Source organism: Bufo gargarizans, chromosome 2 (assembly GCF_014858855.1).
Source record: "Bufo gargarizans isolate SCDJY-AF-19 chromosome 2, ASM1485885v1, whole genome shotgun sequence".
Taxonomy (NCBI): Eukaryota; Metazoa; Chordata; class Amphibia; order Anura; family Bufonidae; genus Bufo; species Bufo gargarizans.
Window position 1 is genome coordinate 55,928,666 of NC_058081.1, and position 24,834 is coordinate 55,953,499.

Genomic DNA, 24,834 nt, shown 5'->3' on the forward strand with positions numbered 1-24,834 from the left:
AGAATCGCATTGCCGGCACCCTGCCGCTGACAGGGAGCTGCGATCAGAGGCAGTTAACCCCTTAGGTGCCGCACCTGAGGGGTTAACTGCTGATCTGCCAGTACCAGCCTCCTGTATAAAGGGGTAATTTATCATTGGTGGTGCAGTGTGCCGCCCCCCCCCCCTCAACCTCCCATCCCATTAAAATCATTGGTGGCACAGTGCGCCAGCCCCTGTAAACCCCCCCAGTATTAAAATCATTGGTGGCAGTGGCCACAGGGACCTCTCCCCTCCCCCTCATTGGTGGTGCAGTGGCAGCTTCTGATCGGAGCCCCAGCTGTGTAAGCCTGGGGCTCCGATCAGTTACCATGGCAGCCAGGACGCTACAGAAGCCCTGGTTGCCATGGTAACATCCCTGATGCTGTGTGCACAAGGCACAGAGCAGCAGGGACAGTGTGAAGTCCTATTCACCCTGATAGAGCTGAATAGGACAAGGGATGAAAGATCCCAGGTTCTCGCCCCTAAGGCTACTTTCACACTTGCGTTCAGAGCGGATCCGTCTGCATTATATTGTAAAAAAAAAAAAAATATTTTTTTGATGCGGCCCACAAACTTAAATTTTGTTTTTTTTGGCCCATGTTAGCCTTTGAGTTTGACATGCTTGCTTTAGGGAAACTGAACACTTACTGGCAGGTGTCACCACAGATTACAGCTGATCCACTACTCATCTAGGGATTCTTCTAAAGCCAAGTTCACACTCCAGTTATTGTGAGCCAAAGCCAGTAGTGAAGCCTATTCAAAGGTAAGGTAGAATGGAAAGTTCTGCTCCTGTTCTGTGTTTTTGACCCGCACATGGTTTTGGCTCAATCACTGATGGAAATATGAGACCAAATGACTGAAGTGTGAACTCAGCCTAAAGCCTCATTCACCTGTCCAGGTCAGTGCTTAAATCCATGAAAAGGTGGTCAGTAATGCCTCCGTGAAGATGTCCATGACGGATCTGTGTTTGTTTTTTGCTGTCCATGTGCCATCAATGTTTCACAGACACTGAACAGCTGGAAAAAAAAAATCATTTTCAAAGAATCTCTTACTAATGATCCGTGAAACACTGATTGCATCTGTGGTTTTCACAGACTATAATGGGCGTGATGGATCCGTGAACATGGACAAAATAGAGCATCCATCAGTGCTAAAAAAAAAAAACTGACCGCGAATGGGGACGTGTGCTGTCCGTGGAACACAAACGTGTGAATGATGCTTAACAAGTAGGTTTTATCAAAATCAGGACGACATCTCTCAATAGATGTTTGTTTGTGAGGCTGGAGCTACTAGAGATAAGAGGCTGAGAGAAGAGAAGGAAATCACCCTGGGAAGCTCAAGAGGAAGCATCATTCTTTAATAAAAGACACATTACAAAGTTTCTTATAGTTACCTGTACTATTAATTTCTGAAAACTTGTTTACGGTATACCTGGAGTAACACTTTAATTTCTCCTGTGGGGGTGCTGTAGCAATAAAGAACTGCTCAGTACTTACCAGATTCAGCACGGCTTCTCCCAGCCAGGCTCCATATACCTGGCAACAGTGGTAAAGCCACATTAACAACATGTGACCACTGCAGCCATGTGCGGCATAAAAAAACGACATCATTGCAGCCAAATACATGACATCATGGCTGCAGTGATGGGTAGGAGTGGCGTAGCAAGGAGGGGGAAAAACACTTTTTTAAAAATATTATTTTAATAGAAAAAAAAACAAAAAAAAAACTGACCCTCGTCGATCAGCTGTTTGAGAAGGCACCAGTACCCACATTAGCGCCGCAGCTTTCTCTCAGCTCACCAAGCCCAGCGCCGTACATTGTATTGTGGCTGTGCTTGGTATAACAGCTCAGCCCCATTCACTTCTAAGGGGCTTAGCTGCTCCTAGGCCACGTGACCATTGAATGTGTTGTCACTAGCCTAGAAAAAGTTAAGAGAAGGCGCTCACAGGAGGGCTGCTGCCTTCTCAAACAGCTGACTGGCGGAGGGTCCCGGGTGTTGGACGCCACTGATCACCTATCCAGAGGATAGGTTATCAATATAAAACGCCCAGAAAACCCCTTTAGGCCAGACAGCTTATAAACGTACACACTGACCAATGGTCTGATGTGAGGCAAAGCTTCCAGTCTATAGCCGGCGCCTGGTGCGGAGCGCATGTATGTCAGGAATCTGTACTCCACCAGTAAAGGACACACTACAACACAGATTCACCTCCTGGTCACAACCTCGCACCCCTTTACAAAACTTCTCGACTTGGTTCATATATCACAGCACTTTTTATTATAAAAAGTGAGGGTAGAATTTTTTTTTTTTATCACTTTTACATCAAAGTGGTAACAGATCTCTGCTCTGAGTTACGTACACCGCATTCATTACCTACAAAATAAAACTGGAAAGTAAAAGTCATCATTTCTAGTCCGTTATCATTAAACACTTCTGCTTGGGACTGATCTGGCAAATAAAATAAAAATCACAGGTATACAAGATGGCGGTCTCACCTTCTGCCTCTGCACACTGTGTGCCCATGGGCACCCACTTATTAATCGGCCACTATGTCCATATGTATATTGTACATATGACTGCACCATCTTGTGGTAGAACTGAGTAACTACACACCACTCTGGAAGCCGTGAGATACAGGAGCAGCCTCTGAAACGCTTCTCTTTCCCAGTATGTGGGGGAGGGGCTTTGACAACAGCAGATACATAAAAACAGATCTGGAAGAACAACCTGGTCACAGTTTAACCCTACCAACACCATGGTACATCCACAGTCTACGTGGAGTAAAAGAAAAACCACAGAGCCGTGGACAGGAGCACCATTGAAGGGAGACAGACATTAGTTTTAAATAAAGTTGCAAATACTTTGATTTTGTCATTTTGTGTTACATATGGACATATACTCCAGTCACACCCAGAGCTGCATTTACAAGCAGGTCCCATAATGCAGTATGCTTTGGTGTGCACCGAGGAAGATGATCTCCTGCCACGTATCACATCAGAGACCGTGCTGTGTAGCAGTGAGACCTGACATACTCCAGTTACACCCAGAGCTGCATTCAGAAATATACCGAATCATCCATACTAGAATAGCTGTAGCATACTCTGGTGTAAATTCTCGCACAAATCTATGCCAGCTCAAAATATAGGCCTGTGCCTCAAATTTGGGCATCTTACGCCAGCATGCTTCTTATTAAAGACTTACACATGAAACGACAGACTTAATAAACTCCCCCCTACCATGAACCAAGGCATGTGGTCGCAGCTCTGGTTGTGAATGGAGCACATGGCATGATGCAACTCAGAGTATGGCTTCCCACGTCTACAGTTGTGCACTCATTTCTGACATTTTTAGCAAAACATAAAATAAAAAATTGACAGTACAAGATCTTAAAGTCAGCAACTAAATTTATCGTATGGACCCCAAAAAAGCCAGTGGCTGCAGCACCCCGGCACACACGCTAGGTGGCGGGAGGAGAGTCCTCGAATATAGTACATAAATAACACGATTATCACTAGAGGGGAAAATAAGAAGAAATTAACCCTAAAGCATCCTATAATCTCGCTGCTCTAATGCGCCCCGGTAGATTCAGCCCCTAGCGGCCAAGGTCTGCATTCATTCATTGTGAAGTCTGGAAGCTGGCCATCTTCTGCCACCAGAGGGCGCTCTGAACTTGTCCTCAAGAAGTCATGGTGGGAAGTACAAGTCAACATAGAGAGGGCGTCTGGTACAAACTGATAAGATCGCCCGCCTGGCACAATGCTACTGGTTGGCAGCTTCACAAGCATCGATCCAGTCACTGTAAACATCCACCGGTTCTGACAGATCTGGGCAGAAGCGTTAAGGGAAAGACACACAGAAGCACAGGAAGAGCTGGCAGGAGGGGCCCCGGGAGCTCTGCGGTACCAGCACGTAACAGAGGGGGCATATATCTATATGGACTAAACCAAGGAAAGCTGTCCGAGGCTCCATAGTGACCACAGTCCCCCAGCAACAATGTGATGACCCCCTCATATGGCTGGGTTGCACTGCACTCAAAGTATCATGGCTGCTGGGCATCGCTGTTCACAGACAGATGCCATGTGATACTCTGACTACAAGATATGTGCCCTGTTCTATGCTGTGCTCTACCCTCTTATGTAGTAAAGTGTGTAAATGAGAAGCACAAAGTCAAGGGAGCGTGACCTTCATTCTTCAAGTCAAGCTTGCAGCGCCTCCTTCACTCTTGATGGGCAGCTCTCTCTCTCCCACGATACTCCACCGCCTGCGCAATGAGTCCAGCTGTGGCATGCTCAGCTTCAGAGGCTCAGATCCCGCAGCACGCGGGCGCTCTCTCTCCCGGGAGTCTGCGCCTATGCAGTGAGCCTCTGAGCACACCACAGCCGAGCAATCAAAAAAAGGATGGCGCAAGTGCGGGATACCTGGCACATTACGCCACAAAAAAGAATGATGGAGGCAGGAAGGAGACAGGGCAAGCTTGACTTGAAGCGTGAAGGCTCCCGCCCCTTTGACTTCAAGCTACTCATTTACATAAAGGAGGGGGGGGGGGGGCAAATTTGGCCATCATATCTGACAACAAAACACACCATTGGATAACTTCAGCGTCTCATGTTGCTGTTATTAAGGTGAGATAAGACTAAGTGCCGACCACCTGGTGCCCACTGCTGCGCCGTTTCCAGGCTACCCGGTGGTTGGGACAACACCGTTAAGGTTCTGCAGGTGGTTGGGGGCATTATGGAGATGTCAGGTTCCTTTTAGAGGAGCTGTGCCACAATATCAACTTACTCCCTACCCACAGGACAAGAATCTGATTGGAGGTTGTCCCTCAACGATCATGAGAACAGGCGCCCTGTATGAATGGAGCAGCAGGTCCACCCCGCACACCGGCTCGCCACAGAGCTCCTGAGCCGGGGCCACTATCACATCTATACACATATAATGTTCTGGAAAATGCTTATTGCAGGGCATACGGTGACCACCATCAGACACGGGGCGCAGATTATACCACCAGCTGGTCAACGTACCTACACCACGATATCCACCCCGATGAGGTACCGAAAAGCTCCTTCACTACATTTTCTCGTTAATCTAGATTATCTCCGACTTTTCGTTTATCCCGGTCCCTCCCTGGAACAATCCCAGTGGATTATTAACACTTTCCCATCTCTGACAGCACGACCTGCACATTCAGGTTCTGCTATATTGTCACAGGTATCTAACCCACTGCAAGGTAAGGTGACCAAATTTTCTACTGTCCAGAGGGACATGAGTGATATGCAGCACCACAGGCTAAGTCCAAGGAAAGGATACACGTTATGGGGGTCTGGAACTCCTCGAGGCACACTGTGCAGGAGATGACACCCGTATTTCGAGCTCTGTCCCTGTGGGAAGAAGGAAATGGAGTAAGACGGTTTTTCGGCAATGGAGGAGTATAACAAATGTAAGAATTTACAGCAGTGTGTCATATGATGCCTCCAGTGCAGCCGCTTGGACGCCCGGTTTTACGGGTCGTGAACAGATCATCTAGGTGGGAACCGGTGATCTCTAGTATGCTGCCCTGACAGTTCCCTTTAAAAGGAACACATATTTCCACGATTGAAAGGTCTATCTTTCTTTTTTTTTTTTATTGGCACTTGGAATCACATGGAATATCACATGACCCCCCCTCAGCCAATCAGCGGCTCGGAAAGATCACGAGATGCAGTCTGCTACTCCTGGTTCTAAGGGATAGTGGCGTCTATATCACAGGGTCCCTTTCAGGGCTGCTAACGGGGTGAGAGGGATCATGTGACCGCACAAAAACAGGGGCTGGCACCCTCAGCACCCCTATATTACCACATGGTGGACACACGTCCGGCCCTGTACACGTTCCAGGCTTGACATAGAATTTGGTGCGGATTCTGCGCGGAAATTACAAATCCAATGACAAACTGTGTCCCATGAATGTGAAAAGGGTCTGTGTAATGCTGTTCACACTCCACAGAGAATCTACACGGACAACTATCCCCCCAACAGGAGACATAGAAGTCGACATAACTGGTCGTAGAAATAATGTCGTACACCTGCGGCAAACGGAAACGCAGGTCTGATTTCAACCTGAGGTATGAATACAGTCTTACATCTTGACGTCGCAGGATTTCTCGTGGTTACAGAATGGACACGTGAACTGGGTGTCGAGATTTCCCGTCATCTTCTTCTTAGGTGGAGGCTTTCTCTTCGACTTTCTGCGGCCCATCTTCTACAATAAAAGAAACAGGGCCGTTAAACTACAAGGCTCTCAACATCCACAATCCTCTCCTGCTGAGAGCAGTAGTTGTGCATTTCTGTAGGGGTTATTGATATCTACCATCTAATAATGGATTTTAGATTACACCCCGCCACCCAATCTCCGATGGAGGCCATCCTTTGCAATGCAGGGAATGAATTTTGTGGTAAATGGGCAGAAAAATCCATTACGAAGAAGCAGAAATTCTGCACTGCATGACTGTACTTTAAAGAAGGTGCCCATGACTTTATTTAACCCTTTAAGGAACAGGTGTTTTTTTTCTCTCTGTTTTCTCCTCTCCGTGTTTAAAGGGATTCTGTCATCAGAAATGAGCCCTAAAAGCTAAACATATGGCGATGTCCCTTGTAAAACACAGAATCCTAAAGTGAGTTTATCGAATGCCCCTGTGGCTCTAGATTCATTAAAAAAAGGATTTATATCACCGGTCAATCACTTCAAAATGTGCCCAAGGGGACGTCTCCTGGTAAAAGGTGCCCGGCTGCAGCCATGTCGTTTAGGTGCCCAGCGCCGCCTTCTGTAGTGAAATAGCCGTCCTCCCTTTCATGCGATCCGCCTACCTCAGTCATCACTGCTTCTCTAACCACCGCTCGCGCGCACTAGGTTAGATGGCTGGGATGGGCTGTAATAGGGCAGTCAGTGAAGGTACGAGGCCGCTGCCAGTAGTCCGCACGGGCGCACCAGGATATACCTAGTGCGCGGGATCTGGATGAAGCGGGCGGAGGTTACAGAGGCAGCCACGAACTGAAGTAGGCGGATATAATAAAAGGGAGGGCGGCGAATTCACTTGAGGAGGCGGCGCTGGGCACATAAACGTCATGGCTGCAGCTGGGCCCCTTTCAGCATGAGACGTCCCCTTGGACACATTTTGAAGTGATTGGCAGGTGATATAAATGGTTTTTTATGAATATAGAGCCACAGGGGCATTAGATAAACTCATTTAGGATTCAGTGTTTAAAGAAGGTGCCCATGACTTTATTTAACCCTTTAAGGAACAGAGCCACAGAGCCCCTTTCAGCATGAGACGTCCCCTTGGACACATTTTGAAGTGATTGGCAGGTGATATAAACGTTTTTTTATGAATATAGAGCCACAGGGGCATTAGATAAACTCATTTAGGATTCAGTGTTTTACAAGGGACATCGCCATATGTTTAGCTTATAGGGCTCATTTCTGATGACAGAATCCTGTCATCAGGATACGGCTGTTTAAAGGCCTAGATTTATGTAAAGAGAAACTGCCTTTTTTTGTGCCGTTTGAAAAAATAAAAAATTATATAATATATATATATATATATATATATATATACACACATATATACATACATACACACACATACAGTGGAAAACCCCGTTATACACTGAATAATTGTAAGGAATCTATGAATTTGTCCTCAGAAAAAGTGAAAAAATCTCTATATGTATGTGCTGGAAATGCAGCAAACCATGTGCAAGTCTGAATGGGAATAAAAGAAACGTGTAGAAAGTGCAGCCGCCACATTCAGTGCTGTCAATAACTGGCTCCGCTGAGGCCAGTCATTGACTACAGTGGAGCAGAATATCACGCACGTGCTGGGGACGAAATAAACAAGTCGCAGATCGGAACACCCTGCTTATCCCTGTGTATAGTATAAGGCTACTTTCACACTAGCGTTCTGCTGTCCGCTCGTGAGCTCCGTTTGAAGGGGCTCACGAGCGGAGCAGAACGCTTCCGTCCAGCCCTGATGCAGTCTGAATGGAGGCGGATCCGCTCAGACTGCATCAGTCTGGCGGCGTTCAGCCTCCGCTCCGCCTGGCCGTGCGGATCCATCCAGACTTACAATGTAAGTCAATGGGGACGGATCAGTTTGAAGATGCCACAATATGGCTCAATCTTCAAGCGGATCCGTCCCCCATTGACTTTACATTGAAAGTCTGAACGGATCCGCTCAGGCTACTTTCGCACTTAGAAATTTTTCTAAGTTATTAATGCAGACGGATCCGTACTGAACGGAGCCTCCGTCTGCATTAATATGATCGGATCCGTTCAGAACGGATCCGATCAAGCGCAAGTGTGAAAGTAGCCTAAGAACAGGGGATGTGAGAACTGATTATCTATCACCACTAGAACACCCTGCTTATCACTGTGTATAGTATAAGGACAGGAGAGGTGAGAACTGATTATCTATGATCCTTTCTTTGGCTTACTGTAGAGTTCTTACCAGACATCCGATCGGATCACTGGGACCCAATCAGAGGGAGGAATACCCTTTGATCATACAACGGTCACAGACAGGGTTAACAGCTGGAACCGGACCTACTTCTGATCCTGACAGTAGAGCAAAAGGCCCCTATAAGAACCAGGGTTGCTGGTCACAGTTCATTCACAGAACAGGACCGCTCACAAGAGCACCTCGTCTTAGGCTACTTTCACACTTGTGGCAGAGAGATCCGGCAAGCAGTTCCGTCGCCAGAACTGCCTGCCGGATCAGTCTTAAAAATGCCTGATCAGTCGAAAAAAAATGCATTGAAATGCCGGATCCGTCGTTCCGGTGTCATCCGGCAAAACGGATCAGGCATTTATTTTTTTCACCTTTTTTTCAGTCTGCGCATGCGCATAACGGAACGACGGATCCAGCGCTAATACATCCCTATGAGAAAAAATGCCGGATCTGGCGTTCAGGCATGTCTTCAGTTTTTTTTTCACCGGAGAGAAAACCGTAACATGCTGCGGTTTTCTCTTTTGCCTGATCAGTCAAAACAACTGAACTGAAGACATCCCGATGCAAACTGAACGGATTACTCTCCATTCAGAATGCACGGGGATATGCCTGATCAGTTCTTTTCCGGTATAGAGCCCCTGTGACGGAACTCTATGCCGGAAAAGAAAAACGCAAGTGTGAAAGTACCCTTAGGCTCAGTTCACACTTCAGTTGTTTGCCAAGTTATTTCCATCAGTTATTGTGAGCAAAACCAGGTCAAAAACACAGAACAGGAGCAGATCTTTTCATTATACCTGATGGAAATAACTGATCAAATGACTGAAGTGTGACGACAAATGTCAGTCATTAAGGGGTTAACCCTAAATACTTAGGGCTCTTTCACACTTGCGTTCTTTTCTTCCGTCATAGAGTTCCGTCGTCGGGGCTCTATGCCGGAAGAATCCTGATCAGTTTTATCCTAATGCATTCTGAATGGAGATGAAATCCGTTCAGGATGCATCAGGATGTCTTCAGTTCCGGACTGTAACGTTTTTTGGCCGGAGAAAATACCGCAGCATACTGCGCTTTTTGCTCTGGCCAAAAATCCTGAAGACTTGTCGCAAGGCCGGATCCGGAATTAAGGCCCATTGAAAGGCATTAAACCGGATCCGGCCTTAAGCTAAACGTAGTTTTGGCGCATTACCGGATGCAACGTTTCGCTTTTTCTGAACGGTTACCATGGCTGCCAGGACGCTAAAGTCCTGGCAGCCATGGTAAAGTGTAGTGGGGAGCAGCATACTTACCGTCTGTGCGGCTCCCGGGGCGCTCCAGAGTGACATCAGGGCGCCCCACGCACATGGATGAAGTGATCGCATGGCACGTCATCCATGCGCATGGGGCGCTCTGACGTCATTCTGGAGCGCCCCGGGAGCCGCGCGGACTGTAAGTATACCGCACACTCGCTACACTTTACCATGGCTGCCAGGACTTTAATAGCGTTCTGGCTGCCATAGTAACACTGAACGCATTTTGAAGACGGGTCCGTCTTCAAATGCTTTCAGTTCACTCGCGTTTTTCCGGATCCGGCGTGTAATTCCGGCAAATGGAGTACACGACGGATCCGGCCAAGGCAAGTGTGAAAGAGGCCTTACCCGCTACCCGCCACTCAGCTCTGGGCCGTCTTTACTGCACTTCCAGTCCTTGCACTGCTGCAGCCAATGGCTGGCCTCACCAGTGACATGTACCCTGTGCAAAGAGTTTACATGTGCCGTGATGAAAGCCCAGGACTCACAGAGCTGGAACCTAGTCTGGATCTACTGTGTTGGGTTGTCCGCTTTGAGCTGGGGAATGGCCTGCAACAAAGCCTAACAGATCTAGCACTGCCACTCCGGTTTCTGGGGCCTTAAAGGGGTTTCCAACTGAAAAACAACTATTTGCAGGAGAAGAGTCTGACTGGCGGGGTCAGCACGTGAGAATCCGCTGCAGTTCCACAGAGTTGAACGGAGCGGCAGACACACGTTTGCTGCTACATTCATCATACAGTCACCCCTGAGGGGTCACCAAGCTTTTCCTGACACAAATGACTAAGAATCAGCTGCAGGACTCCTGGCCACATCACCATTATACACAGAGGAGTCCTTCCGCATGCTCGTATATAACCTGCCTGGGACTGGGGACCCTGCGACACATTATAATGAAGAACACACGTCCTAATCATCACCTCAGCTTTCCCGCCTGATAGTTCGTGCCTCCTCCCTCACGATCCGGGTCAGCAATGAGCGTGGAAGGAAATCGCCCCCCCACAATGACTACACTTCCTATTTCCGGTCAACAGCCAATCAGCTGATAGACTAGCGCGCGTTGTCCCGCCTTCTCCAGCCTCCAATTGGACAACTCAGCGGTAACGTCCCATTGGCTCCGAAGACGCGTCATTCAGCGTGAGGTGATTTGGCATATGATTGGTGGAAAAGGAAGGGAGAATTCGCTGCTGATTGGACAGGGCTGACGTCAAGGATGTGCGTCGTTGTTAAGCATGATGGGTGGTTGCTAGGGAGGCCCGGACCACAGCTAGAGTGAAAATGTGACCTGTGAGTCCAGAACCCTTCTATACAGCCAGTGTGTGTATATATATATATACATACCTACATACACTAGCAGAAGGACCTGACTTCACACGGGTAGATTTAATCTATTTCATTTAATGTTTGTGTGTGTCCTTAAAAGATATTGACGGTATCCTCCATAACAGTGACCTCTACAGCACCCGCACCCCCACAGTGCCCCACATCCTTAAAATGGGACCTCCACAGCGGCCTATCCCCTTAACTTTGACCTTCACAGCAGCCAATCCCCTTAACTTTGACCTTCACAGCAGCCGGGTCCCCTTAACTTTGACCTTCACATCAGCCCGCCCCTTTAACAGTGAGTTTCATAGCACCCCACTCCCTCGACATTGACTTCCTCAGGGGCCCGTCCCCTTAACAGTGACCTATACAGCACCCTGCCCCTTAACAATGACCTCCATAGGGGACTGTCCCATAATCTGTGACCTCCACTGTTCCCTGCACCCTTAACAGAGACCTCCACAGCACCCGTCCCTTTAACAGTTACTGACAAAGTACCCCGCTCCCTTAACTGTGACCTCACAGTACCCTGCTGACCTAACTGTGACCTCCACAGCAGCTGCCCCTTTAGTAGTGGCCCCTGCCCCCTTAACAGTGACCTCCACATCACAGCTGATCGATGGGGGTCCCAGCAGGACTCTTTCTGATCAGCTTATTTTCAAGGGACCCTTCTTTAAGAAGCTGGAACTGTCCAAAGCAGAGAACCCCCTTAAGAAAAAGCTGGTCCTTTTTTCTATTTCCTGAACATGAGTGGGGCGGCCATCTTGGCTGAGCTGTTCTTAACAGCATTTAGAGAGAGGCTTTACGGCAGCCACATGGACCATAGACACAATGGACAGGAGCTGCAGCCATCCTGTGAAACCTGCCAATCAGGGCTGTTCTAACACACCGGTGCCCCTACAAAGTAGATATGACTCCTTAGAGCCCCTGCACATTAGTAATGCCCCCTTGGCAGCCCCTTTACAATAGCTTTTCCCTTTAGTGCACCTCACATAATGCCGCCTTACAATACTAAAACCCCCATAGTTTTGATACAACAAAAAAATTCATGCTCCCCTAACCCCGTTCCCCTGATGAACAGAGCACATTATCCCCCGGCTTTGCCCTCTCCTGCTTAGCTCTTTAGGTGTGACAATGTCACTGCGTAGCAGGATGCAGATGCAGTTGAAATAGGGACATATTGCAGTCTCCCAAACATCCCGCTGGATCTGGAACGATTCGGAGGCACGAGTCATGGCTCATGGGCCCGATGCAGTTGCAGTATTTTCCCTATGGTTCAGTGCAGGAAACATGCTCCGCGTGGGAGCAGAATATCCCACACTGAACACTGCCCCCTACCAAGTGAACTCGCAGCATCATAATGAATCACCATGGATCGACTCAACTGTAGTGACTGCATTATGTGACTACAGTTCAGTAGACCAGCGGAGAGATGGGAATTTACAGCATCATAAATTATGATAATGCTGCGAGTAGTGTTCAGTCTGAGAAATACTGCACCCATGAGGAGCACATTTCCCAAACAGCAACTGGTTTAAAGCATCCCTGCTGTGGATGGGGAGGGGGGGGGGGGGTACCTTCAAAACTTGGCGCAACCCTTTTAATACACAAGACAGTCCCCCTGTAATGGAAGTACACAAGGCAGTTGAGCAATTTTCTTCTGACTTATTCCAGTCACTTGTAATGACGATATGACCCTTCCTCACTTCATCCGGCACATGAGGACTTGCAGTTCGACATGACACAAGTATTATTCTCCGCCAGAGGCAGTTCTGTCACTGACCATGTGTAGTACTGGCGAAGAAACTGTGAAGACTGCAGCAATAGTCACAACCAGCCACCTGTCACACCCCAAAGAAGCTAATGTATCCCCACCCCTAGTTCATGAGCTGTCGCTGCATATTATAGAGGACCCGTCCCCTCTCCTGACGTGCCTGGTTCAGTGACTACTTGCATCCCCCGTGAAATAACGGTTCTGGAGCATCCATTCTTATGACTCTGATGCGCCAATCCTTCATAAACTTCTGGCAGGAATTACTAGCAGTGTGCAATGGGTTTTACCATTTGGGGGGTGTCCCTGCACAGTCTGACACTGACAGCACTGATTGGATAGCATCAGACGGTGCCCCCCCCCCCCCAACTGGTAACACCCACCTGGAGCTTTGCTGCAAACAATAGATGAATATCTTCTAACAGGAATAATAAAGGAATGGCAGAAAATACGGTCATAAGAATAGATGCTCCAGAATTGTTGTTACAAGGGGATGCAAATAGCTACTAAAACAGACGCGTCGGGAGCGGGGATGGGTCCCCTTCAAATGGAGTGCAGCCAGCAACCTGCGGATGTCGGGTCCTTCCCCCTCACTGCTGTAAATGCTTTGCTCCATGTGGGGTGATATCAAAACTGAACCGACTGCACTGAGCTATTCAGATGTCTCCTCTGCTGCTCCCTCTCCCTTCTCACAGCATGTGCACACACACCGTCACTGCATCCCCTCCTCCCCTCTAACTCCTGCTCACTGCATACACCTGCCAGATCTTTTTTGGTCACGGTATTTATATTAAATATATTGCAGCCATTGTGCTTTTCTGTCCAACCATTCCCCCTTTAAGGGTCCATTCACACATCCGTAGTGTATTACACCCGGCTGCCACCCCCATAGAACTGCCTATTCTTGTCCGCAATTGCGGACAAGAATAGGACATGTGCTATTTTTTTTCCCCGAGCTGCGGACCGGAAGATCAGGGCCGCGCTCCGGAAATGTGGATGCGGACAGCACACTGTGTGCTCTCCGCATGCATTCCTGCCTCATAGAGAATGAATGGGTCCGGACCCATTCCGGATATTGCGGAACGGTTGCAGACCCATTCCATGGACGTGTGAATGGAGCCTAAAATGTGTATGTTCTTTTTCCAACTGCAGAATTAGGCTGACACATGCTTTTCTGCCCTCTCTCCTCTAAGAGCATGCACTCATACAGACCGAGAGAGAAGCTGCAGCAGCATCCCCCTCCTCCCAGTCTTCTCTTTAGGCCTCATGCACACGGTCGTGCTGTTTTTTTCCGGTCCGCAAACCGCAAAAAATGGAAGGCGCCCGTGTTACCTTCCGCAATTTGCGGAACGGAACGGGCGCCGGCAATATAAATGCCCATTCTTGTCCGCAAATCGCGGACAAGAATAGGACGTGTTATATTTTTTTTGCGGGGCCGCGAAACGGAGCCACGGATGCGGACAGCACACGGAGTGCTGTCCGCATCTTTTGCGGCTCCATTGAAATAAATGGGTCCGCATCCGAGCCGCCAAATGGCGGCTTGGATGCGGACCCAAACAACGTCCGTGTGCATGAGGCCTTACCATTTGCTTTAGAATAAATATTCAAACATTCAAGTACGGCAAACGTTTTAATTTTATTTCTTTTTTTAACATTAAAAAGAGACTCCATTTATAAGACAATATTAAAACGATCTGTAAACATAACCTCAAAAAAATAAAAAATAATAAAAGGCATGGCAACAAAAACATTCGACGTGACCAAAGTCAATCAACATGAGAGACACACGGGGCATTGTGCGCTGATCACCTGCTGGACTCCCATCCAAAGCCATTCCTCTTCTTACTAGATTAAACAGACCATGAATTCCTAATGCCCGATAATTTAGATTTGTCCCCAAAAAGTCACCCGATCAAAGGGTTCTTCAATAATACTGATTTGTCACTCACAGTCCTTAACTTTCTCCAACAGATTTCAGAATAACTTGGTACCGATTAGAAAATGTCGTACTGTTACTTTAATTTTCACACAATCACACACACATTAGTGATGTTTCGAGTGCAGATCTAGCCTAGTGGTCTCAAACCTGTGGTCAAACTACAACTCCTGGCGTGCTAAGATAGCCACAGCCCATCAGGGCATGCTGAGAGCTGTAGTTTTGCAACAGGTTGGACAACACTGGAGACTAGCCCTTCAATATGTCTGCAACCCAGCTGTATAGGGAGGAGGATGGATTCCGAGATGTACTAAAATTCTAAAACCAATGCTAGACGATAAAACTGAAACAAATACAGTAGCAATTTGTTCACTGCAAGTGGTGGAAAATTTAAAATCAGCAGCTTGTTCCATCGCGGACCTGGACCTGCAGGCACGGCAGAGGAGCCTACAGACCTCGTGGATAGAGGGTCGTCTGGAATTGACTTTTGCCCCCTGACTGTATATATGTGATGTTCAGTTCTTTAGGTGTCGCTTGCATATACACAAAGCTTCCCATGGTCTCCAGATCACCTTCAAAAAAACGCAAGTAGCCTGGGGGAACATTGTCCTCATGTTTGCGGGAGTTTTCCATAAAGTTTCCTGCTCCGCTCAACACATATCCAATGCCGTTGTCATCCTGCAGGTACTGGAAAAGTAAGACAGTCACGTTATGGTCGTCATGCACACAAGCTATGCATTAAAAGTACCACAAGTGGTTGAGAAGAAATATAAAGATTTTTTTAACAATCCTGTATAGGTTTTAAATATATATATATATATATATATATTTTTTTTTTACATAGACCTGTTTGCATGCGAAAAAGACAATTGTTATGTTTCTTTACCTGTTATTATTTCTTTTGGGCTTGAACATGTAATTTTCGGATCGCTCTTAATGCGCTGCAAAGCTTTTATATTGCAGTATATGATGTTATGCCTATTAGGTCATGCCAAAAGCAGGCCTCATAGGTATTCGCACATGGCAGGTCCCTAGGCCACTGGCTGCCACACGATCACATTGCAGAGGATGAGGGGAGACAGGGAGCCTCCACCCTGACTCATTTATAAGCCATGTCAGAACTGACCATGGCATCTAGGGGGTTAAAGTGCCAGGATCGGCGTTCTCTCTGATCCCGGGCATCTGCAAGTTGTATAGCAACTTGTACAGTATATGGGGAGGCATTATTTTTCAGTTTCAACAGGCATGTACTGTGCTGCTATACTGAAGCCACCTACCTGCACATTGTGATCATGTCCACTTAGATAAGCTGTCACTCGGTACTTCTTCAGCAGAGGCTCGACGAAGTCAACTAGGCAGTCGGTAGACCCATGCTCTGCTATTGACCACACGGGATAATGCCCGGCCACTAGCAAGTATTCATCCTTGGAGGTCTGCAGTTTCTCTATCAGCCATTCTAATTGTTCATCTGCCAACTTCGAGTTTGCTGCTCCCAATGGCTGTGCCTCTAGAAAGTCATCGGAGTTGCCACACAAGACAATGGTGTCCAACATGAGAAGTCTCAGAGACACATTGGTGCCTGGGATCTTGAAGGACAGGTCATAGTACAAATCAGGATATTTCCTGTGTGGAGGGAAGAAAGAGGGCGTCATGTATAACTCTCTGGAGCCCCTGTTTTTTCCTTCTAATTATCCCTTATAATAAAATTAGAAAAACACAAAAAAGTTACAGAACTAGAAAAACATGGAAGCTGGCTTCCAGAAACAGCGCCACATCTATTTACAGGTGGTGCGTGGTATTGTGGCTCAGCCCCATTTACTTCAATGGAGCTCAGCTTCTGTACCAGACATGGACTGTTCTGGGAGAAAGCAACCATGTTTTTCTAATTCTGTAAATCTCTTTTTCTTCTTGAACAGCCCGTGTCTGGTATAGCAGCTCAGCCGACACTGAATATTGTTTCTAGATAGCTTACTCATATGCTCCAGGGATCCCTGCAGTTCATGGACCATACAAAAAGAAGTGTCCGGCCTCTCGTGGATACTAAAATTGGGGCTTTATTTTTTAGACATAAATCTTTAACCGTACAAGTAGCCAAAAGACAGTCCAAACAAGGCTTACGCATTTTGGACATACATTATGTCTTTATTCATTAGTAGTTACCGTTGAGTATAAGGACAGAGTGTGCCTGAAAAGCATAAGCATTTTTAGATGGTCTTTTGGCTACTTGTACGATTATGGATTTATGTCTGAATAAGGCCCCAATTTTAGGGTCCACAGGACGCTGAACACCTCTTTTTGTATAGCAGCTCAGCTCCATTGAACTAAATGCTATACCACACACTGTCTGGAAGCCAGGAACCCTTAACACAAGCCCAGTGGCTTGCTGGTGGGGGGGGTGGGGTGTTGGGGGTGGTCCGCCCCAGGTGCCAGCTGTCAGGGGGGTGCTGGATGCAACGATTGCTTCCATCAATACAGATGGAAGTGCTCATTGCTAGAGCGCTGGGGAGTCCTTTCACTTAGGCTACATGCACACGACCGTGCTGTTTTTTGCGGTCCGCGGATCCGCAAAAAATGGAAGCCGCCCGTGTGCCTTCCGCAATTTGCGGAACGGAACGGGCGGCCCATTGTAGACATGCCATGGAACGGTGCAAAAACGGCGGCTCGGATGCGGACCAAAACAATGGTCGTGTGCATGAGGCCTTATTGACTCCTTGACTCCTTCCCTCCTGCAGCCCTGCATACACAGATTGTGCTGATGAACTGTGTAGGAGGAGCATACAACCCTGGGATTCTGCCTGTGCTCTCCTCCGACAGAGTGCTGCAGCGTGATCTGTGCCTGTGGGGGAGTGCTGAAGGTGATCTGATCATCAGGAATAGGATAAGGTGAGTAGTTACTGTTTTTTTTATTTTGTTAACACTGAGGGGACACAATGTGAGCAGTACTACTGTGAAGGGGGCACAGAGAGGGCATTACTACTGTGAAGGGGAGGGGCACAGAGAGGGCATTACTACTGTGAAGGGGAGGGGCACATTGAGGACATTACTCTGAAGGGGGCACAGAGAGGACATAACCACTGTGAGGGGGGCACAATGAGGGCATATCTACAGTGAAGGGGCACAGAAAGGGTATAACTACTGTAAGGGGCACAGAAAGGGCATAACTACTGTGAAGGAGACACAATGTGGGCATAACTACTGTGAAGAAGACGCAATGTGGGCATAACTACTGTGAAGAAGCACAGAAAGGGTATAACTACTGTAAGGCGGCACAGAAAGAGCATAACTACTGTGAAGGAGATACAATGTGGGCATAACTAATGTGAAGGAGCACAAAAAGGGTATAACTACTGTGAAGGAGCACAATGTGGGCATAACTATGATGAAAGGGGAACAATAAAGGGATAACTACTGTGAGGAGGGGGGGCACAATGTGGGCATAGCAACTGTGAGGGGGCACAAGTGTACTTGCATTAGTAAATGTGGGCCATTGCATCTACCACAGAGGTAAAAAATGCTGCTGATCAGTCACCAATTGTGAGGTTTAAAGCAATGAACTGCTCTCCTTTCATGCAGTCAGTGATTAAAAATTATAGCAACCAACAGCAGCCACTAGAGGGAGCTCACTGCATACAGATTTCTAAACAAAAATTAAGTATTATGATAAATGTAGAAGTGACATTACCAGCGAGATGACACCTTGCTGTAGGCGATCTGAGCTGTGACATTTCCATTGTGGTCGTGATTACCGGCGATAACGTACCACGGGACACTGAGCAGCGACTCACCATTAAACACATTCTCAAATGTTTTCTGGATGGGAAAAAAAGTTACACATGGGATTTAAAAAATTCTCATAGAGAACTCTATTTACAAGCTTAAAGGGGGCTTCCAAATGTATATCGTTAAGTACAGACAATAGGGCAAACAGCTAATTTTGTCTGAGGAAAGACCCCCGGCCACTGCATGGGAAATGCAGTATTACGTGGCAGCCATTCAAATGACTGCCCTTTTTTGTAATACAAGTTCCATCCCTACAGGTGCCGCTCCTACAGAGAAGCAGGTGTTTTTTTTTTGTTTTTTTTTATGAGACATCCCCTTAACCCCTTCTACCCCGGGCCAGTTTTCACCTTCCTGCTCAGGCCATTTTTTGCAAATCTGACATGTGTCACTTTATGTGGTAATGACTTTGGAACGCTTTTATTTATCCAAGCCATTCTGATATTGTTTTCTCGTGACACATTGTACTTCATGACAGTTATAAATGCGAGTCAATATTTCACCTTTATTTATGAAAAATCCAAAAAATTTTATTGGTACCATTTTTGGGTACATATGATTTTTTGATCATTCATTATTACACTTTATGAGGCAAGGTGACCCAAAAAATTGGTTGTTTTGGAACAGTTTTAATTTATTTTTACAGCGTTCACCTGAGGGGTTAGGTCACGTATTATTTTTATAGAGCAGATCGTTACGGACGTGGGAATACTTAATATGTATACTTTTTCTTATTTAAGTTTTACACAATAACATTTTTTAAACAAAACAAAAACAAAATGATGTTTTAGTGTCTCCATAGTCTGAGAGCCATAGCTTTTTTATCGATTTTCTTAGGTAGGGGCTAATTTTTTGCGGGATGAGATGATGGTTTGATTGGTTCTATTTTGGGAGGCATACACCTTTTTGATCGCTTGGTGTTGCACTTTAAATTATGTTAGGTGACAAAAAATTGCTTTTTTGGCACCGTTTTTATATTTATTTTTTTTACGGTGTTCACCTGAGAAGTTAGGTCATGTGATATTTTTATAGAGCAGGTTGTTATAGACACAGCGATATCTAAGATATCTACTTTTTAAAAAAAATGTATTTCACTTTAACTCAATAAAAGCATTTTTGAAGCAAAAAATAAATAAATCATATTTTAGTGTCTCCATGTTCTGAGAGCTATAGTTTCTTTATTTTTCGGGGCGATTGTTTTAGGTAGGGGCTCTTTTTTTGCAGGATGAGGTTATGGTTTTATTGGTACCATTTTCGCCTTTTTGATCGCTTGGTGTTGCACTTTTTGTGATGTAAGGTGACAAAAATTGCTTTTTTTTAAAACAGTTTTTATGAAAATTTTTTGACAGTGTTTATCGGACGGGATAGATCATGTTATATATTTATAGATCTGGTCATTACGGGTGCGGCGATACCTAATATGTGTGTGTTTTCTATATATATCAGGGAAAAAGGGGCATTTTTTTTCTTTTTTTACTTGAAACTTTATTTTTATTTTTTAATTAAGAACTCTTTGACTTTTTTTTCCAACATTATTTCCACTTTGGGACTTTACTTTTGGGGGTCTGATCCCCTCTTCAATGCATTACAATACATCTGTTTTGTAATGCATTGCCTGTTAGTGTATTACACTGAGTCATACATTAACAGGTTGCCTAGGAGACCCAGCCTGAGACTGGATCTCCTCGGCACCCGTAGAGGGCAGGTCCCAATGCTGTGCAGGGCATTGGGCAGCCTCTGCATGGCAATGGCATTGGGCTGCCTTCTCCCCCATTGGGTCCCAGCCACAGCAGCATGGGGACCCAATGGGCTCTCTCACCCGTCTCAAATCCCTTCTATGCCGCGGTCAGCGCTGATCGCGGCATAGAAGGGGTTAATCTGCCGGCATCGGCTTGTACAGGGGTTAAGGGCTCATGCACACGACCGTATATTTTTGGGGGTCCGCAATACATGGATCTGCAAAAAAATATGGACGACGTCCGTGTGCATTCCGTATTTTGCAAACAAAGAAAAAAGAAGACCCTCTCAGGGTAAGGGTACAACTCAAAAGAGATACTTTTCAGCAATTTGCCATGTGGCTATAATACCCAACTTGCCCCAGACTTACTGAAATTTTGATTAAAATACAACCTATCTAAGGCTACGTCTACAAGATGACATTTGTCGCGCGACATTTTGTTGCACTAATGTTGCGCGACAATTTTTATAATCGCAGTCTATGGGGTCGCACTGAAACATGCAACATGCTGCGACTGCGAGATGGATTTTTCTGCGACTGTTGCGTCGCAGTATGTTGCAGTGCGACACTATAGACTGCCATTATAAAAATTGTCGCGCGACATTGGTGCAACAAAATGTTGCGCTACAAATGTTGCAGTGTAGTGTGCCCTATGTGTCGCACGACAAATGTCGTCGTGTAGACGTAGCATAAAACTAGTAACACTACACAGTGCGAGCGTGCTCAACATTAAAACTAGCAAGCACAGATGTGGAAATGTTTAATAATGAGTGCAGCTAAGGGTGAAAGGTGTGCGCTACCTATATCAGCCTATTGCTGCCACTAATAGTAACCGTCTGTGTTCCAAGTCACTTCACTCCACTAAGGCTACTTTCACACTAGCGTTTTTGCTGGATCTGGCAGGGGTCAGCAGAAAAGCTTCAGTTACTGATAATACAAGCATTTGCATCTATTAGATCCGATTGTATTATCTTCAAAGGATCCGTCATGAACTCCATTGAAAGTTAATTGGGAAGGATCTGTTTTCTATTGTGTCAGAGAAAACGGATCCGTCCCCATTGACTTGCATTGTAGGTCATGACGGATCCGTCATGCTCCCCATCCCAGGGCGGAAAGCAAACTACAACATGCTGCGGTTTGCTCTCCGGTATGAATGGAACGGAATGCACTTTGGAGCACTCCGTTCTGTTCAGTTACATTTTGTCCTCATTGACAATGAATGGGGACAAAACGGAAGCCTTTTTTTTTTTTTTCTGGTACTGAGACCCTATGACAGATCTCAATACTGGACAATAATAATGCTAGTATGAAAATAGCCCATCTCTGTGAGACTGCCCCCCCAGTTAGTGGAGTGAAGCGACTTAGAATACAGACGGTTACTATTAGTGGCAGCAGTAGGTTGATATAGGTAGTGCACACCTTTTACCCGTAGGCCTCTTGCACACGCACGTTGTGCATCCGTTCCGTGCATTGGGGACCGCAATTTGCGGTCCCCAATGCACAGGCAACGTCCATGCGGCGGCCGGGATGGATCGAGACCCATTCAACTTAAATGGGTCTGTGATCCATCCACACTGCAAAAAAAATAATAATAAAAAAAAAAAAATGAACAAGTTCAAAATTTTTGCGGTGCGGAGGCACGGACAGAAACACCACGGAAGCTCTCCGTACTGCTTCCGTGGGGTTCCAATCCATGCTTCCGTTCCGCATCTCCGTGAAATCTAGTGCCCGTGTACTGCAGACCTGCCAAATGCGGGCCGCAATACGGCCACGGACACACAACGTTCATGTGCAAGAGGCCATAGCTGCACTCATTATCAAAAGAGTTACACATCTGTGCTTGCTAGTTTTAATGTTGAGCACGCTCTCACTGTGTAGTGTGTTACTAGTTTTAGAGAGATTATATTAAAGGTTATATTTTAATCCAAATTTCAGTAAGTCTGGGGCAAGTTGGATATTATAGCCACATGGCAAATTTCGTATTTTGCAGAACGGAACAGTCAACCCCAATAGAACAGTACTATCCTTGTCCGTAATGTGGACAATAATAGGAGTTGTTCTATTGTTTTGCAGAACGGACATACGGAAACGTAATGCACACGGAGTAACTTTTTCTTTCTTTTTTTTTTTGCAGACACATTTTAATTAATGGTTCCACATACGGTCCGCAAAAAACCCTGAACGGACATATAAAGAAAGTAAGAAAATACGGTCGTGTGCATGAGCTCTTAAAGGGGTCTTGCAGTGCTGCTATATTTATGAACTATTCTCAGGACTGGTCTTCATCAATATCAGGTCTGACCCCGAGCAGGTCCACCGATCAGCCGTTTAGGGATAGTGGCACTGCTTCCGCTTCAAAATTACATTGCAAAGGAGACAGGTAATTATCCTGAGTAGACTTGCGAGAATCGACCTTCGGATCATAGATTTAAAGTTGATTTGTTCAAAAAGTTTGATGTTAATCCTGTTTCCGTACAGCATTAAAATGTATTGGCTCCGTGTAGCCAAAGTTCGTATCGCCCGACGTCGTGCAAGACTTCGTTGAATTACTACTGTATTCATATCTACGTATTTAAAAACAATATAAAAACAGAAATCTGAAGTGGACTTTGGTACTGGCTGGTACCTCGGTACCAAAGCCCACTTCGGATTCCTATTTTATATTGTTTTTAAATACGCAGATATGAATACAGTAGTAATTCACCGAAGTCTCGCAAGACGTCGGGCGAGACGAAGTTTGGCTACACGGAGCCAATACATTTTATTGCTGTACGGAAACAGCATTAACCACAACGTTTTTGAACAAAATCACTTCGGATCTATGATCCAAAGGCCGATGCGCCCAAGCCTAATCCCGAGGCTGGGTCATCAATATAGTAGCACTGCACAACCCCTTTATTCAATGTATAATGAAAGGTTCTGCATTCAGGTGGCTTTACATGTCCTGCTCACATCTGGTACAACGTGTCATTATTTTGTGCAGGTTTTTTGAGTCAGGACAACCATTTCTTTCCTCACCTGAAATCTAAAGTCGTTCACGTCCGTCACGCCATCATAATAGAAGTTGTCACCCACAGACACAATAAAGTCGGCACCCCACTTGGATACGATATTATCAAGCTCGGCTGCAACCAGAAGTTCTTGCTTGGTGGTGTAAGGGGGGAGGGGCAGTCCGCCCCAGTCACCAATCACAGCAAAGCGAAGAGAGGGAGCATTGTCTTTTAGTGGGCTTGAGAGGGTCTTCATAGTTATACATGGCAAAATGCTCAAGAGAACAACGAGAGTCTTCATTTTAGATCTGCGCAGGGAAAACAAAATATCAAAATTCAGGCAAAGTAGTAATTATATAAAATGTATCGCAATACATAATTTTTTCCAGGACAATGTGCTTCTGAGATCCTGTGTCTAAGGCCCCTTGGAGACGAGCGTGAGCGGATTATGTCCGGATGCGTTGCGAATGCGTTCAGTGAAAAGGCGATTTCGCAAGCAAGGGCATTCAGTTTTGTATGCAATCTCGTTCAGGTTTTATCGCGCGTGTGCAATGCGATTTAATGTGTTTTGCACGCGTGTGATAAAAAACAACATCTCTTAGCAACCATCCGTGAAAAACGCATCGCATCCGCACTTGCTTGCGGATGTGATGCGATTTTCACGCAGCCCCATTCACTTCTATGAGACCAGCGTTGCGTGAAAAAATAAAATAAATTGCAGAATATAGAACATGCAGCGATTTTCACGCAACGCACAAGTGATGCGTGAAAACCACCTTCATGTACTCCGCCCCATTGAAATGATTTGGTCCAGATTCCGTGCGGACGCAATGCGTTCGCATCACGCATTGCACCCACGCGGAATACTCCCTCGTGTGAAAGGGGCCTAAATCTATCATGTGTGATACTTGTGTTCTGAGCTGGTGTATCATATGTGATCATGTCTACTGAGCCTCTGTATCTAAGATTATGTGTGATACTGCCTACTGAGCCGCTGTATCTAATTCTATCATGTGTGATACTACTGAGCCACTGTATCTAAGATTATGTGTGATACTGCCTACTGAGCCACTGTATCTAAGATTATGTGTGATACTGCCTACTGAGCCGCTGTATCTAAGATTATGTGTGATACTGCCTACTGAGCCGCTGTATCTAATTCTATCATGTGTGATACTACTGAGCCACTGTATCTAAGATTATGTGTGATACTGCCTACTGAGCCGCTGTATCTAATTCTATCATGTGTGATACTACTGAGCCGCTGTATCTAAGCTTATCATGTGTGATACTGCCTACTGAGTCGCTGTATCTAATCCTATCATGTATGATACTGTCTACTGATCCGCTGTTTCTAAGCCTATCATATGTGATACTCTCTACTAAGCCGCTGTATCTAAGGCTCGTGTGTGATACTGTCTGCTGAGCCATTGTATGTAAGCCCATCATGTGTGATCATGTCTACTGAGCGGCCATACACATTAGATAGAAGTTGGTTGATGGTTGAACAGCATCATCGG

The 24,834-nt window shown here is 46.1% G+C and overlaps 2 protein-coding genes across 6 annotated transcripts in view; both read right to left on the bottom strand.

The window, feature by feature from the left end:
• Positions 1–1,354: 1,354 nt before the first annotated feature.
• On the bottom strand, positions 1,355–10,798 carry ELOF1 (elongation factor 1). 2 transcript variants are annotated; one of them, XM_044282927.1, is made up of 4 exons: positions 10,700–10,798; positions 6,136–6,254; positions 5,327–5,397; positions 1,355–3,843 (listed from the first exon to the last, which is right to left on the bottom strand). In XM_044282927.1, the coding sequence occupies exons 2-4, from the start codon at positions 6,249–6,251 to the stop codon at positions 3,779–3,781; spliced, it is 252 nt and encodes an 83-aa protein (XP_044138862.1). In that variant the 5' UTR covers positions 6,252–6,254; positions 10,700–10,798; the 3' UTR covers positions 1,355–3,778. The 2 variants fall into 2 exon arrangements, with proteins under 2 accessions (XP_044138862.1, XP_044138863.1); XM_044282928.1 differs by having other exon boundaries at positions 6,136–6,251; positions 10,700–10,736.
• A 3,692-nt stretch (positions 10,799–14,490) lies between these two features.
• ACP5 (acid phosphatase 5, tartrate resistant) overlaps positions 14,491–24,834 on the bottom strand; it is a 71,794-nt gene continuing 61,450 nt past the window's right edge. For all 4 annotated transcript variants that reach the window (XM_044282932.1, XM_044282931.1, XM_044282930.1 and 1 more), the window contains exons 2-5: positions 23,343–23,622; positions 18,492–18,619; positions 16,087–16,432; positions 14,491–15,496 (exon numbers count right to left, since the gene is read on the bottom strand). In XM_044282932.1, coding sequence (XP_044138867.1) covers positions 15,257–15,496; positions 16,087–16,432; positions 18,492–18,619; positions 23,343–23,615 — 987 coding nt within the window. In that variant the 5' untranslated portion in view covers positions 23,616–23,622 and the 3' untranslated portion in view covers positions 14,491–15,256. The remainder of the gene's footprint in view (positions 15,497–16,086; positions 16,433–18,491; positions 18,620–23,342; positions 23,623–24,834) is intronic.

What these genes read in the sequence shown, in the direction of transcription:
- ELOF1 (XM_044282927.1), bottom strand. Translation starts at nt 6,251, where the DNA reads ATGGGCCGCAGAAAGTCGAAGAGAAAGCCTCCACCTAAGAAGAAGATG. An exon ending in AAATCCTGCGACGTCAAGAT is followed by an intron (nt 5,398 to 6,135) that starts GTAAGACTGTAT and finishes TTCTTCCCACAG; the next exon opens with GGACAGAGCTCGAAATACGG. An exon ending in GTTCCAGACCCCCATAACGT is followed by an intron (nt 3,844 to 5,326) that starts GTATCCTTTCCT and finishes GCTTCTGCCCAG; the next exon opens with ATCTGTCAGAACCGGTGGAT.